Source organism: Stenella coeruleoalba (genome assembly GCF_951394435.1).
Source record: "Stenella coeruleoalba genome assembly, chromosome: 15".
Lineage (NCBI taxonomy): Eukaryota > Metazoa > Chordata > Mammalia > Artiodactyla > Delphinidae > Stenella > Stenella coeruleoalba.
This window is the reverse complement of record NC_137161.1, coordinates 15160494-15176123: the sequence shown is the minus strand read 5'-3', so window position 1 is coordinate 15176123 and position 15630 is coordinate 15160494. Positions and strand designations below refer to the sequence as shown.

The window sequence follows — 15630 nt, the reverse complement described above, 5'->3', positions numbered from 1 at the left end:
ACACATATATACATTGCTATGAATACATTTGTGATATATATATATATATATCTTACTGGTCCTACCAGTTCTGTTTCTCTTAGGGTAGAACCCTAATACTCTATGTTAAAAATTAACCTCAATAAAAGTTGTCAGTGTGAACTTTAAAAAATAAAACAATTGTTTTCATTACTAGTTTGAGCTTTGCCCTACCCAGTTGTAAAAATTCCTCCTTTTTATATAACAAATTTCCACAAATACACAGATTTCCTTTTAGATGTTCTGTTCTATTCCATTAGACTATTTGTTTATTCCTATACCAACATCATACTACATTTATTATTATAATGTAAAAATAATATAATTAATAATATTTTGATATGTGGTCTGGCTAGCCTCCATTCCTGTACTTTTTTTTTTTTTAAATTGCAAATACTCCTTTTTATTTTTTATTTATTTATTTTTTTGCGGTACTCTGGCCTCTCACTGTTGTGGCCTCTCCCGTTGCGGAACACAGGCTCTGGACGCGCAGGCTCAGCGGCCATGGCTCACGGGCCCAGCCGCTCCGTGGCGTGTGGGATCCTCCCGGACCGGGACACGAACCCGCGTCCCCTGCATCGGCAGGCGGACCCTCAACCACTGCGCCACCAGGGAAGCCCTATTTTGTCTTTTTTTTAATCGTTAACCTAATTAAGTTCTCTGTTTCCTTTAGAATCCATAGAGCAAAGTTCCCTACTTGGCTCTAGCTCTCGGAATTCCGGTTCTTGTTACTCTTTCCACGCCACTGAGTCAAGAACCATATCACTGTCCTGTGGTTCTGGCCAAGAACATGTCATCAAAATGACCTACCATGACAATACTCCTAGTGTTGGAAAAGGCAGTCTCATGCATGCATCCCCCACTACAAAAGAATGGGCCTTGGACCTGGAATACTTACTTACCAAGACATAAGGAGCCCATACAACCTGTGCCAGGCTTATTGTCATGAGTGGAAATATCTTTCCCTGTTTTAAGCTCAACGCATGCTCCTTTGTTTTGTGTGTGTGCCCTCTGGCATCTGGTTAACCCCACTGCTGTATCTGCCCTCAATGGGGAAGGGATGGGGTCCTTCTACCGTGTCATGAGAGGAGTGCCTACATGTAAATTGCCCGGTATCAGGTGCCAGGAGAGACTCCCTAGCCATGGGAAATCGAAGCCCGCTATAGAAGCATCTTGTGTAAGTGAAGCATTGTTTCATCCATGCTGTGCTTTCCTTGGAGACTCTGATACCAGCATACAATGGACAGACATATGTGTTTGGAGTCCTCCCTTGGGACTGGTAATCGGGTACACGTTGTTCTCCTCAACACTTATTTTAAGATAGAAGCAATAGTGTCTTGGGAGAGAAGAGAAATGAAAGAGGCTCATGATCACCACAGAAGGAAAGTATCCACCATTTTCTGAGAACCTGCTATGGCCCTGTAACATTGCTCTTCATTTTGCATTGGATACCCCAATGCTCCAAACACCAAACACTGTGACAAGTTGATTTTTATCATCACTTTGCAGGGCAAGAGATTAAGATGTAGGAGATAAAGTCATTTGTCCCAAACCACAGAGCCAAGGCTTTTCAGACTCATGATGTAAATTCTGGTCTGTCCAGCCCCTAAGCCTCTTCCTTCCACTCCATATCTGTAAGAGGGAGGCCTCTTATTCAGACATTCCCTCATCATCTCCCACCAAACTGGTATTCCCCAATGAACCACAGAAGCAGGATGTACAGAGAGAAATATGCTCATTTATTTATTGACCAATCAACAGGCATTTGCTGGCAGCCTACTGGGTGCCAAGCCTTTCTGCAAAGAAGATATTGGTGATAGGACCAAGGCTTCACCACGGAGTGCCCCAGTGATCCAAGCGTGGGAGTAGAAGGGAATTCCCACACCACGCAGAGTAGGAATCCAGAGCCACTTCCAAGTGGCAGGAATCAGGCTGTGAGAGAAAATGAGATCAGGACTTCAATACAGGAACCAGCCAAGTCATCTCCACATTCTCTCCCCAAGAACTCCCTTGAGATAGAGAAAATAGCAAGGTGCTGATATAGTTGTGTGAGTCTTGGTATCGGGAGGCTGATTTCAAGTCTCTATTTTACTAGAAAACTCTAAGGTTGGAGCATTGAGCAAGATTATCCTCAAAATCCACTGATCTTTTGGGCTTTGACCCTAGACAACATCTTGGAAATAACCTTAATAATACATACTTAGTGCACAGTGCTTTTGACAATGCACTTTCAAGTTCATTATGTGCATTTTACAGATAAGGAAACTGAGACTCAGAGTCACTTGCCCTGGGGCCCTTATTCAGAAGGGCTGGGATATAATCAGAGCCGTGAGTCATCCTATGGAAATCCTTGCCCTGAGGCCTGGGGAACAGGGCTCTCGGAAGACAAGGGAGTCAGGCAGAGGCTTTCCTTGGGGTCCAGATCAGGAGTCCCCCTGTTTATATGCCTGGAACTCCAGAGGGTTGAGACTGAGAGAGCTGGAGGGAAGGAGGTCAGCCTGCCCCAGCCCCTCCTTACCTTTCACAGGGAGCAGGCACTCTTTCCCACAAAAGCTCTCGCAGCACTTTAATTCACCCCTGCACTGGCTGTCTGTCTCACATCGATTGGGGGGGTTAAGCATCATACATCGGGTGAGGGACACTGGACACATCCCAGGCTTCTCCTCAACTAATGAGAGTAGAGACATGGGTTAGAAACCTTGTACCTTCCATACTAGCCCCCTGCTTCTGGACCCCAGCCCCTGCCCCAGGCCCTGCCCCAGCCTGAGCCTCCCATCCCCATGACCACAACATCCCTCCTGAGGCCGGGATACCCCCTCAAGGTAGGCTCTGGCTCTCTTCTGACCTTGGGCCCCCAGTCAATGCAGGTGGCCAGTTGTCCAGTGCTGCATGGCTGGTGGCTCTCTCACCTCCTCACCTGGGTTCAAGATGTTGACAGGATCCAGGCATGTCATTCCGCAAGCATCAGGGCAACATTTCTTCTTCTCTGGACACGGACGGTCAATGCTGCACTTGGGTTTCTCATATTTAAGGCACTGGGCAGGTTTTCTAGGAGGGCAGTCTCCAGCTTTCAAAGCTTTGGAAGAGAAGTTCAAGAGTTTTGGAGGAGGCTGGGTGTTGAGTAACCATCACGGCTCCTGGACAAAGCACCGCTTTCCAGGAGTGACCCTCACTCAGGGGACCATCCACAAAGTCCAAAGTGAAGTCCCTGTCTGATCTCCATGAAGAGTGACAGGCTTGATGAAATCACACACGTGGTCAGGAGGAAGGCATAGGCTTCCCAGCCAAGGTTTCTTTCCCCAGGGAGAAGCAAGGCTCCACACAGGCAGAGAGGCAGGCTGAGCATGACGGAGATGGAGGGAAATAAACAGAGATAAATAGAACCGACAGAGCAGGTGAAGAGCTAGAGCCAAAGACAGGAAAACAGAGATTAACGGGAAGAACGAGCAAGAGTCAGACTGATGATTGGAGAGCCACTGACCGGGAAATGAGGCAGAGAGAAAGAGAGGGAGAGGAATAAGAATAGAAAGGCAGTGAGACCTGGGCTGACAGATGGCTGAGGAAAAGAAGAATTTCCAGATGCTCAGAAGCTTGCACAGAGACCTTGGAGCCCAGATGGACATGAACACACCCCCAGGGACGTCTCCTGAAACTAAGCTGAGAGATTACAGTCTAGAGAAGGGGCCATCCCCACACCACTACGAGCCCCCGTCTCTGACCCTGCAGCCAGGATCATACCAGGGTGACTCCAACTCACCATTTCCAGCACCTTCCACAGCCCAAGGTGCCAGGGTTCCCAGGGCAAGAAGCACGAAGGGGAAGAGACCACTGAACGTCATGGTGAGAGCAGGGGTGGCTCTGCTGGCCCAGCCGCCCCCATTTATACCTTCCCTAGTGGGCGTGGCCTCACGAGCATTTCCTCGGCCCCTCCCAGCTTCAATGGCATAAGCAGGAAGTTTGGCCAGAGACCGGGAAGCTTGATACCGGTCATTCCTGTCCCGAGCAAGACTGCTAGGCCAACAGAGTAAAGGCCAGAGAAGAAATAGGAGAGGCTGGCCTGGGAGATGTCGCCAGGCTGATAAGGAAACCATTTCAGGTGTCCATCTGAGCCCTGAGCATTGTAGGGGCCCCAGGCTCCTTAGCCTTGTTAGTGGAGATGGAGGGTAAAAGGTCAAATGCAAAAATGCTATTTAGACCTGGATTCTGAGCTGAGACGTTGGGCAATGCACCCCTAGTTCTCCCACTCCTGGGGGCACTATGCCAGGCCCTGGGGATACAAAAGTTAATGGGACACATAGATACGACACAGTGTAGTAGGCAAATGTATGAATGTTAGTGTTAACCTAATCTGGATTCAAACCTTGGTACCACAACTTACTATCCGTTGCCTTGGACAAGTCAGAAGACCTTCTAGTGTCAGTTTCTGTAAAGTAGCACCATTATACTTTTTCTTCTTATAATTGTCATGGGGAGTAAATGCGCCTCTGGCCCAAGGCCTGGGATATAGTAGACACTTAAAAATGGTAGCCATTATAATTATTACTATTATTACAAAATAGTCTCTCTCTGATACACACACATGCATGTGCGCACGCACGTACGCACACACACGTACCTCGGAGCTCACAGAAAGTTATCAAGTCTTCTGCTAACTCGGATTATTTATTATATCTCAAAAGATCCTTAGTCCAACTGACTGTCTGTGGAATCTACTTCTGTACTCTAGAGCCTCTGTCACTGACTCGCTGTGTGACCTTGGTCAGAACACTGCAGCTCTCTGAACCTCCATCTCCCCATCTGTACAATGCGAGGGTTAAACTACGAGGTGAAGTTCTCGTCTAGAACCGGTACTGCCATGACTCAACAGCCCCACACTGCTGACTGAGGGCACTGCTGGTAGAGGCTCTCCTATTCTCAAGGCCCGTCTGGGCTGTGCTCACAAGATGGCCTCTTAGGATCGAGGGTAGGAAGAGAGACCAGGAGAAAGACTGGCGGCTGTTCCTTCGTAAGGAAGGCTACCATACCTCATCTCTGGTTCTTGGCTGTAAGACTCAGTCATGCCTCTGGTTGGCTCTCTCTCTTTCACTCACAAATACCATCTGCCTTGCCATCCACTGGTGTTGGGGGAAGGGAGAGGAGGGGGTCTCCGACATCCTTTATGTCAGATGCTCTTCTCTGGGCCTCGCCTTACCTACTTCTTTGCCTGTTGATTTGTTTCCACACAAGACTATGATTTCTTTGAGGGAGAAAACATGTCATTAAAAGATCACAGACTTTGGAATTACACTGACCAGGTTTCAAATCCTGACTCTCCCACTTAATGAATGTTCCTTTACATAATTATAGCTAATAATTACTGAGAAGTTGTCGCGTTTCAGGCACAGTGCTGAATACTTTGCGTGATTTAGCACCCTTAAACCTCATGACAATATATTAAGTAGGTAATATGAGTCATCCAGTTTGGTCTGCCATACAAGGTGAGAGGAAGAGGAAATACTTTGGGTGAGGTTGGTCAGGGACGGTCTAAGAACTGATGCTTCTTGCCTAGACATGGAAAGCAGCCAAGAGGTACCGTGAGTCCAAAGCTGGGGTCAGAGGAGAGAACCCCTGTGAGGTTCACATCTATAGTTTGTGCAATTCATGTGCCAGATGTGCAGATGATAAATGAGCTCCAGAGAGAAACATCAGTTAGCATAAACTTTGTGTTTGGTGTCATCTTTTAAAAAGGATAGGGAAATCTCTGGTGGTCCAGTGGTTAGGACTCGACACGTTCACTGCCGTGGCCTAGGTTCAATCCTTGATGGGGGAACTGAGATCCCGAAAGCTGTGTGGCATGGCCAAAAAAAAAAAAAAAAAGGATATGTATTTTTATTTTGATGGAGTCAGTTTTACCCATCTGTCCCTCTATGGGTTGTACTTTTTTTTTTTGTGGTATGCGGGCCTCTCACTGTTGGGGCCTCTCGTTGCGGAGCCCAGGCTCCGGACGCGCAGGCTCACCGGCCACGGCTCACGGGCCCAGCCGCTCCGCGGCATGTAGGATCTTCCCGGACCGGGGCACGAACCCGTGTCCCCTGCATCGGCAGGCGGACTCTCAACCACTGCGCCACCAGGGAAGCCCTGGATTGTACTTTTTACGTCAAACCATCCTTACACAATCCTTTCCATTTTGTTTAAATATTTTCACAAGTTTTGTCTTCCACATTCAAGTCATGAATCCATCTGGAATTTATTTATTGTGAATGGTTTGAATTAGGGATCTTGTTTCCATTTTTTCCTATTATGGAATGCCAGTTGTTCCCCCGTATCATGATCCCTTATTAATTTATAAAACCACATCTATTTTGTACCAAGTTTTTGTATATAGATGGATGTGTTTCTGTGTTCGATTATTACTCAATTTATTTATTCTCAAACCAGTCTTCCTTGGTACTCTTTTCATTAACATCTCCGTTTTACATACCTTGTTGCTTTGCAGCACAAGTCTTTTCTGTTTTACTTATTCAGAATTGTTTTGTCTATTCTTGCACTTTTCCTCTACTACATAAATTTTAGGATAAATTTCTCAATGTCCTCAAAAAAATCTGTTGAGATTTTTATTACAATTACATCAAAGCTATAAATTACTGAGTGGAACCAAAATATTTACCATATTAAGTCTTCACAAATAAAAAAATAAGCATTACTCTATTCAAGTCCTCTTCAAGTCATATAATAAATTTTAATTTTTTTGTGTAATTCTTGCAAACGTTTTCTTGGTTTATTTTTAGGTAGTAATAAAATTCATGACTATTGTGAATAGGAGCTTTTTCTCTCTTTAATTTATTTGATAGTTTTTGGTGTGTAAGCATGCAACTGGTTTTTTGTATATTGACTTTTTAAAATAAATTTATTTATTTTATATTTGCCTGCTTTGAATCTTTGTTGCTGGGCGCGGGCTTTCTCTAGCTGCGGCGAGAAGGGGCTTCTCTTCGTTGTGGTGAGCGGGCTTCTCATTGCGGTGGCTTCTCTTGTTGCAGAGCACGGGCTCTAGGTGCATGGGCTTCAGTAGTTGTGGCACATGGGCTCAGTAGTGTGGCTCCCGACTCTAGAGCGCAGGCACAGTAGTTGTGGTGCATGGGCTTAGTTGCTCCATGGGATGTGGGATCTTCCCGGACCAGGGATTGTAGCTGTGTCCCCTGCATTGGCAGGTGGATTCTTAACCACTGCACCACCAGGAAAGCCCTGTATACTGACTTTTGTAATTGCAAACTCAATATATTTTCTCATGAATTTTAATAGTTTACCCATGACTCTCTTGAATTTCATCTGAAGACATTCATATTATCTGTACGCATTAACCATTCTATCTCTTCTTTTCCCACCCCTATTCCTCTTTATTTTTATGTCCAGTTTTATTGCACTGGCCTACGATCACTAATTTGATATTGAATCAGAGTGGTGATAGAGGGCAGTCTGGCCTTGTACTGACTTTAAGGATGCTGCTTCTAGAGTTTCACCACTGAGTATAATACTTGCTGTAGGGGCTTCCCTGGTGGCGCAGTGGTTGAGAATCTGCCTGCCAATGCAGGGGACACGGGTTCAAGCCCTGGTCTGGGAAGATCCCACATGCTGCGGAGCAACTAGGCCCGTGAGCCACAACTACTGAGCCTGCGCGTCTGGAGCCTGTGCTCCGCAACAAGAAAGGCCGCCATAGTGAGAGGCCCACGCACCGCGATGAAGAGTGGTCCCCACTTGCCACAACTAGAGAAAGCCCGCGCACAGAAACGAAGACCCAACACAGCCATAAATAAATAAAATAAAAAAAAACTTGCTGTAGGTATTTGTAAATACCCTTCATCAGGTGAAGAATATTCTCTTTTGTTCCTAGTATAGTGTGTATTTTTATCATGAATGAACATAGAACAATATGGAATGGCTTTTATGAATCAATTTAAAGATTCATTTGAATTCTTTTCTTTAAACTTTTAATTTACTTAATCACATTGATAATTTCTGGTTCTTGAACTACCCTTAAACTCCTGGGATGTACCCTATCTATTTACAAGGTTTTTTAGCACACTGAGAAATTCAACATCCTAACATGTTATTATACTTGTCACTTTGAAATAATGTCAAGCGTATAGAAAAAATTGGAAGAATAGTACAAAGAATTATCATCATATTCCTTTCACCCAGATACACTAAATGTTAATATCTTGCCATGTTTATCATTCTCTTTCTTCCACGTGTGTGTGAAAGATAATGGTTTATTCTGACCATTGAGAGCAAGTTGTGTACATCACACTCATTTATACATGAGGACTTCAGTGTATATTCCCTATGAATAGCTTGATTACATCATTACAGTAGCCCTGATGGAACGTTTAAATATTGGGGTACATATCACTTTACTACAACTTTTCCTTTGCTTTTATTTCATTCCTATAATTACAGTTAGGACACCATATTAACCTGTTTTTGATATTGCATGTATAGCAAAGTTATATTAGATATTAATTTCATTTCAGATTAGTAAAGGGGATATGACTAAAATAAAAAAGGCATCAGGGTCTATAGGGTTGAAAATCACTTATATAGATAATCTCCAGAGAGCCTCTGACTATGGTACAAGTTTGGGCTTGACTCTAGGCAGCAACCCCTCATCCATTTCCAACCCACCCAGAGATCCCAGCAAACAGGGAGGATCCCAGCAAACCATTTCAGAGATGGAGAGCAGAGGCTGTAGCAGAATCTATGGATTGACTTACTAACATCCGTTTCAACCTTTTTGCTGTATCTCTATATAGACCAGAGGCTGGAAAATTAAAAGCTACAATTCTGAGACCAACACTCCGCCCCACTCCCAGAGCTGTGGTTCTGGATGTGATTTGAGTTTCACCAATCAGGTTCATTCTCTAAAGTGTCCAACCAGAACTTAGTCTGGAAGGAAGCCAAACGCAGGGCACAGACTGTGGCAGAGCAGCATTCCTGAACTGTGGCCAAGGCAACATGACTCAGGATGTGTTGGGGGGTGGGGGGGAATTTATCCCAGAACCTCAATTTACAGCCTCCTCCTCCAGCCCTTCAAGCGATTTTATAGGATACAAACTCATGATAATAAATAGCTTTCTGCTTACGCTAGCTAGAGTCACTCCTGGTTTTGCAACTGACGCTTAACCAATATCAAGGATGAGAGAGATACAGGGCTTGCCTGTAGTCAATCAGCCAGTCGATGGCAGAGCTGAAGTTCAAACCCAAGACTCTTTAGGATGTGGCCTCCTGCTCTCCATTCTCAAGCAACCCTCACTTCCAGGACCCTGATCAAAAGTAACCGGGGTAAAAGCACTTCTCAGGGAGACCCCATTGGTGAGGGAGTGACTCCTACCCTAGGGTATGAGGACAGCCAAACACATGATCCCCAGCACTGACTGGATGAGATCAACAGCAGTTTATCGGTTCTCAGCTCGAGGGAGAACACCACACACCACACAGGACCACGTGAGGTTGCACTTGGGGACAGAGTGAGCAACCAAGGGTCGTGGGAGGCAGGGTTAGTAGTGTCAAGAGGGCAGGATGTTCCCTGGTTCCCATATGAGGATGTGATTGGCTTGTTGAAATAATTCCACGAGCTAGCAGGGAACTGAAAGGCGTTACTCAGAGGTAAGCAGGAACCGCGCCTGGTCCTTGATAAGGGGGTTGTTTAGCTAGATGATCTTATCAGTGGGAGCAGAGTGGATAGGGGACCCTGAGGTTAGGACATTCCAGGTCTCCTCCTATCTTACCATATGTCAAGGCAACGCGTCATATTGAATCCTAATTTGAAGTCTTGCATCACAGCTCCCTCGTACAAAATTGTTAAAGTGATGGAAGAAGGTGTTGAAGTTAGAAATGTCAGGTAGATGCTCTCCCTAAGGGGGAACGGGCAGGTGATCTCTTATCCATGGTCCAGGGCAACAGAGGCTTGTGCTCCCAAATGGGTTTTGTGTGAGGTCAGCCTCCTTTGATCTTTCACGATGGGGATACACGGGAAATACACTCTTGCAATTGTGTGGGGGTTTGAGGATCACATACTGGACTCTGGATACATCTAGGCTTGCATCACAACAGGGGAGCACAAAGCCACAGGTTATCTCCATCACTATGCTTCTACCCAGCTACTCCCATAGGTGCAGTAGAGCCTGAGGAATACTTTCAAGGCATGGGAAACCCAACTGTTGGCCAACGTCGGACTTGCCCTGCCAGTACAACCTGTAACTTAGTCAGCTTCTGGCCTGTTGGCTTCCAATCGATGCCATGGACTCGCAAGCTTCTGGAAAGCAGCTGAATTGAGAGCACTCACCCCAGCCCTTTCCCCCAGTCTCCTCTCTTCTCCCAGACCTCTGCCTTTCGGCTGCTGGTACTAAGTCAGGGGAAAGCCTCCCAATTTCACTCCAAACATTCTCCCCATTACTGATAAAGTGGAAAGAGCCCTGGACATAGATGTGCTCCCAGAATGGCTTTGGGAACATCTCTTCCCCTCTCTGGCCTCAGTTGCCTTTTCAGTGAAATGGAACTGGTGATACCAGCCTCACAATGTTGCCATAAGAATGACATGGGATCGTATAGGATAAAGAGCCCATCACCATCCCTGGAACATAGGATGGTCTCTGTTCAGGTATGTGACCCTGACTGCCTGAAATCCCACCGTGAAGAGTGTGCCCTGTGGGTGAGCCTTACTCCCTTCCTTCCAGGCTTCTTTTAAAGTGCAGATGCCCCTGGGAGGGGGACACAGAAGTCACTGGTCCCTCAAGGCATCAGAGGCTGTGCAGATGTTTCCTCCCATGCTGAACTGAGATGATGAAGCCCAACAGGGGGAGGGGAGGGGTCTGGGCATGAGGGGCCCAGGCTGGCTGCCCAAACACACCTGCCTTCCCAGAATCATCTGTCACTCCCTTCCTGGCCCACTGAGCTCCCTGCTATTCTAAACGTTTGGCCAATCCTGCCTTGATCAAACAGGCAGAGGATCACAGCCACCATGTGAGCCTGTGGATGAGGTCACTTCCCACCCAACTGTGAGCCTGTGGGGGTAGGAAGAGTCAGAGATGAGGTTACAAGGGCTGGAAAATAGATTCTAAGAAGCATGTCATTGTGTCTGTCTGTGGAATGTCAAAGAGCTGTAAATTACCCAGAATTCTCCAATAAGGGGTGCTGAAATGAAATATGACACCTACATAGAATGGAATACTATGCAGCCCTTACAAAGAATGCAGCAGGGCATGGCCAGAGGTCTTGGGTGCAAGCAACAGACACACCAAGCCTGGCTCGCTAAGCAGAAAGGGCTCTATTGGAAGGCTAACGAGAGGACCATTTCACAACGCTAGGGGGCACCATTCACCCTGTGTTCTGAGTATGTGCCTCTCTCCCACCAAGACTTTCGAAACTGTGCAACTTGGAAGCCTTGCCAGGATATCACGTAGTTTGTGGAAATAAAAGAAACCAAGAAAATCGGCCAAGGTCACCAGCAAGAATCATCTGGTTAGGGCTCCATCAACGGACTCTCAATACAGTAAGTCCATACATACGAACAAGTTCCATTCTGAGAGTGCGTTCCTAAGTCCAATTTGTTCGTAAGTCCAACAAAGTTAGCCTAGGTACCCAATTAACATGATCGGTTGTATAGTACTGTACTGTAATAGGTTTATAATACTTTTCACACAAGTAATACATAAAAAGCAAACACAAAAATAAAGAAAACATTTTTAATCTTACAGTACAGTACCTTGAAAAGTACAGTAGTCCAGTACAACAGCTGGCATACAGGGGCTGGCATCGGGTGAACAGGCAAGAAAAGTTACTGACTGGAGGAGGGAGAGGAGGTGGGAGATGGTAGAGCCGAAGGATCGTCAGCAACAGGAGACGGAGGGCGAGCTGCCATTTCACTCACGCCTGACGTTGATGGCTTAGGTTCTGGTTCCTTGCTGGATTCAATTCTATCTCCCCCCTTGAAAAAGTGATCCAGTGATGTCTGGGTGGTAGCTCGTTTTTTCTCTTCATAGATGACACGGTAGCACTGGATCGCATTCTGAATGGCTGCTGTAACCTTCGTGTACCATTCTACGTTCGGGTCCTGTGACTCAAAAACTAACAGTGCCGGGCTTCCCTGGTGGCTCAGTGGTTAAGAATCCGCCTGTCCCCAATGCAGGGGCAGGGGTTCAAGCCCTGGTCCAGGAAGACCCCACATGCCGCAGAGCAACTAAGCCCGTGCGCCACAACTGCTGAGCCTGTGCTGTAGAGCCCACAAGCCACAGCTACTGAGCCCATGTGCCACAACTACTGAAGCCCGTGTGTCTACAGCCCGTGCTCTGCAACAAGAGAAGCCACCACAATGAGAAGCCCGCGTACCACCGTGAAGAGTAGCCCTTGCTCGCCACAACTGGAGAAAGCCCGTGCACAGCAACAAAGACCCAACGCAGCCAAAAATAAACAAGTAAATTTATAAAACAAACAAACAAACAAAAAAACCAACAAAAAACTAACAGTGCCTCCTCAAATAAAGAAAATTCCCTTGCCGCTTCCTGTGTTGTGAACCTCTGGGGTTCTTCAGTTACTTCTTCTTCCTCTTGTGGCTCCACTCTCTCAATTATTTTCACTTTTGTTTCCATCATTATCACTTGGCACTCCTTAGCAGTACCAGCTACAACACTGCTGCCTTTACGCTTGCTTCCGGACATCCTGGGCTACTGCACAGTACTGTACAATAAAGTTCACAAAAGCACAACCACTTGTACGGGATGCATGCATGGACAATGTACGCCAGACACATGAACTAACTTACGTGATTAGACATGCGAACACACGTTCGCATCTTTGAAAGTTCACAACTTGAAGGTTTATACGTAGGGGACTTACTGTACTATCACTGCACTGCCTTGAATGACTTCCCAACTGTCCCTGAACCTTGGCCTTGTTCCCTCAAGACTCATAGTCCAAGGAGAAAGCATAGAGTTTATTAAACCCCAGCGGTGCATTTTGTACATACGATGTACCAAGCGGAGTTCTAAGAATATAAAATGGATTATCTCATTCAATCCTCACAAAAACCCAGTGGCATAGGGAATACTATCCTCTCCATTATACAGATGAGAAAACTGGGTCTCCTTTGACAGAAGCACAGAGAAATTCAGAAACTTGCCTAAGGTCACACAGCTCATGGCAGAGCTGGGATTCGGATAGGCAGTCTGGCTCCCATGTCTGTGCTCTTAACAGCTGCGCTGTGCCCTCATGCCCACATTCTAGCTTCCAAAGAGTGGATAAAGGAGTTCTGCCTCCTGCAGCCTCCCCAAAAGAGAATCAGGAAATGGACAAGGGAACCAGCCCTTGTCAATACCTACACACAGTTAGTAAATAGCAGGGCTGGTCTTCCAATCCAGGAGTGTGTGGTCACTGCCTAGGAAATGAAGCAGCTTCTAGGCTGGGGTGGTAGGGTCCGCCAGAGTCGGGGGAGGGGTGTGAAGGGGGAGGAGGGTCTTTCGGAGAAGGGCAGGCCTGGCTCAGCACAAGTGCCAGCCCCCAAGGCCTGTAAGGGCTCTGGGACCCAACTCCAAATCAGAGCTCCAAGCGCCATCCAGTGGCTACTGTAGAGATTACAGGAGAAGAGCAGGTGAGAAAAGAAACCCCACGGAAGACAGTCCTGGCCAGCTCCAGGGAGGAGGCCTCACCGTTGCCTCAGTGCCACCCCATCGTTGAAGTCCCTGTTACAGTCAGACCCCCGGTTCTCTCACTGTGATCTTGGGCAGACAACTCTGCCCTCTAGGCCTGGTTTCCCGGCCGCAAAACAAAGGGGTTGGACGGGCACTTTTGCTCATCTGACCCTCAGGTCCAGGTGAGACTTCAATCATCCTGTCATCCTGTAGGTTAAGGTTTGGCTGGAAGTCCCCTCCTCTGTGATTTCTCCCTCCTTACCTGCCCTTTGCTCCATCCCTTCACCTGAAGGGTCCTCTTTCTGTTATAGTCAGGTGGACTTTACCCCCTCCAGCCCTGGGCTCCCCCAACTCGGGGGCTTTTCTCAATCATCTTTCTCCCTCCTCGCCATGGCCAGTGAGGGGCCAGGCATGTGCGTGCTTGGAAGTGCCTGCTCTGAGCTCTGTCCTCCTGGCTTCAAGCCCTGTGTGGTAGACAGAATAATGCACACGCACGCACACACCCAAAGATGTCCACAACTTAATCTCTGGAATCTGTGAATATGTTACCTTACATGGCAAAGAGCGTTTGCAGACGTGATGAAGAGCTTGAGATGGAGAGATTATCATGGACTATCTGGGTCAGCCCAGTATAATCACAAGGGTTCTTATGCAACAGAGATAGGAAGGTCAGAGTCAGAGAAGGCGGTATGATGCCCAAAGCAGAGGTTGAGGTGATGAGAGGAATTTGGTAGTCTCTAGAAGCTGGAAAGGGCAAGGAAACAATTGTTTCCAGAAGGAATGCAGCCTTGCCAGCCCCTTTTAGACTGCTAACCTCAAAAACTATTTGTGTGTTTTTTAAGCCACTAAATTTGTGGTGATGTTACAGCAGCCACAGGAAATGAAAACACACGGGTTCAGCTTCTTTTTTTTAAATCATTTTTATTTGTTTTATTTATTTGTTTATTTATGGCTGCGTTGGGTCTTTGTTGCTGCGCGAGCGGCGAGCGGGGGCTACTCTTCATTGTGGTGCACGGGCTTCTCGTTGCAGCGGCTTGTCTTGTTGCGGAGCACAGGCTCTAGGTGCACGGGCTTCAGTAGTTGTGGCACACGGGCTCATCAGTTGTGGCTCATGGCTCTAGAGCACAGGCTCACTAGTTGTGGCGCACGGGCTTAGTTGCTCCGCGGCACGTGGGATTTTCCCAGATCAGGGCTCGAACCCGTGTCCCCTGCATTGGCAGGCGGATTCCTAACCATTGCGCTACCAGGGAAGCCCTGGTTCATCTTCTTACTTGTCATGTGACTCTGGGAAACTTAACCTCTCTTTGACTCAGTTTCCTTGTCTGTAAAAGGGAATGATAAAGGCAATAATTCCTACCTCACAAGGCTGTGAGGATAAAATGAAAATACCTGCAAATCACTTTGAATAATGCCCAAGACTAAACATGTTAGCTATTAAAAATTAAAAGCTGCCATCTGAGAGCCTAATACGTAGTACCAGGCACAAGGTCAGATGCCTTAGAATAATTTCCTCCATTCTCACCATCACCCTTGGGCATAACGATTTCAATCCCCATTTTACACATAAGGAAACAAACCCAGAGTAATTTGCCCATAATCACTCTAGGACTGGAAGTATTTTCATCTTTGCACTTGGGAAATTGTACCAGTTTGTGCTCTTTACCTAAAGAGGATTCGTTTTTATTTTGTTTTTTTGGAGGTAAAACACAGGCTGGGAAGGCTACTCTGGGCCAGAGGTCCTGGCTGACACCCCCTCCTTTTCCTATCTAGTGCAGGGAGATAAAATCCAGGCGAAACTCACCTATCCTCCCCGCTCCCGTCCCTTTAGGGGATTCGATTACCGCCTCCCGCTTCGCGCCAACACCCCCGCCCCCGCCCCGCCCAGTTCGAACAGTTTTTGAGCCAGACTCGGGGACACCAGGAGATAGGCACGGCCAGAGAGCGAGGTGTCCGA

The 15630-nt window shown here is 46.9% G+C and overlaps 1 protein-coding gene across 1 annotated transcript; it reads right to left on the bottom strand.

Moving 5' to 3' along the window:
• Positions 1–1758: 1758 nt before the first annotated feature.
• On the bottom strand, positions 1759–3986 carry SLPI (secretory leukocyte peptidase inhibitor). Its single transcript, XM_079946164.1, has 4 exons — positions 3776–3986; positions 2936–3094; positions 2537–2686; positions 1759–1950 (listed from the first exon to the last, which is right to left on the bottom strand). The coding sequence occupies exons 1-4, from the start codon at positions 3855–3857 to the stop codon at positions 1946–1948; spliced, it is 396 nt and encodes a 131-aa protein (XP_079802290.1). The 5' UTR covers positions 3858–3986; the 3' UTR covers positions 1759–1945.
• Between the last annotated feature and the right edge of the window lie 11644 nt (positions 3987–15630).

Excerpts from the sequence above, each read along its gene's own strand:
- SLPI (XM_079946164.1), bottom strand. The coding sequence starts at position 3,857 with ATGACGTTCAGTGGTCTCTTCCCCTTCGTGCTTCTTGCCCTGGGAACC. Across the intron at positions 3,095-3,775 it reads TGTGGAAGGTGCTGGAAATG|CTTTGAAAGCTGGAGACTGC; the intron begins GTGAGTTGGAGT and ends TCTCTTCCAAAG. Across the intron at positions 2,687-2,935 it reads TGTCAACATCTTGAACCCAG|TTGAGGAGAAGCCTGGGATG; the intron begins GTGAGGAGGTGA and ends TACTCTCATTAG.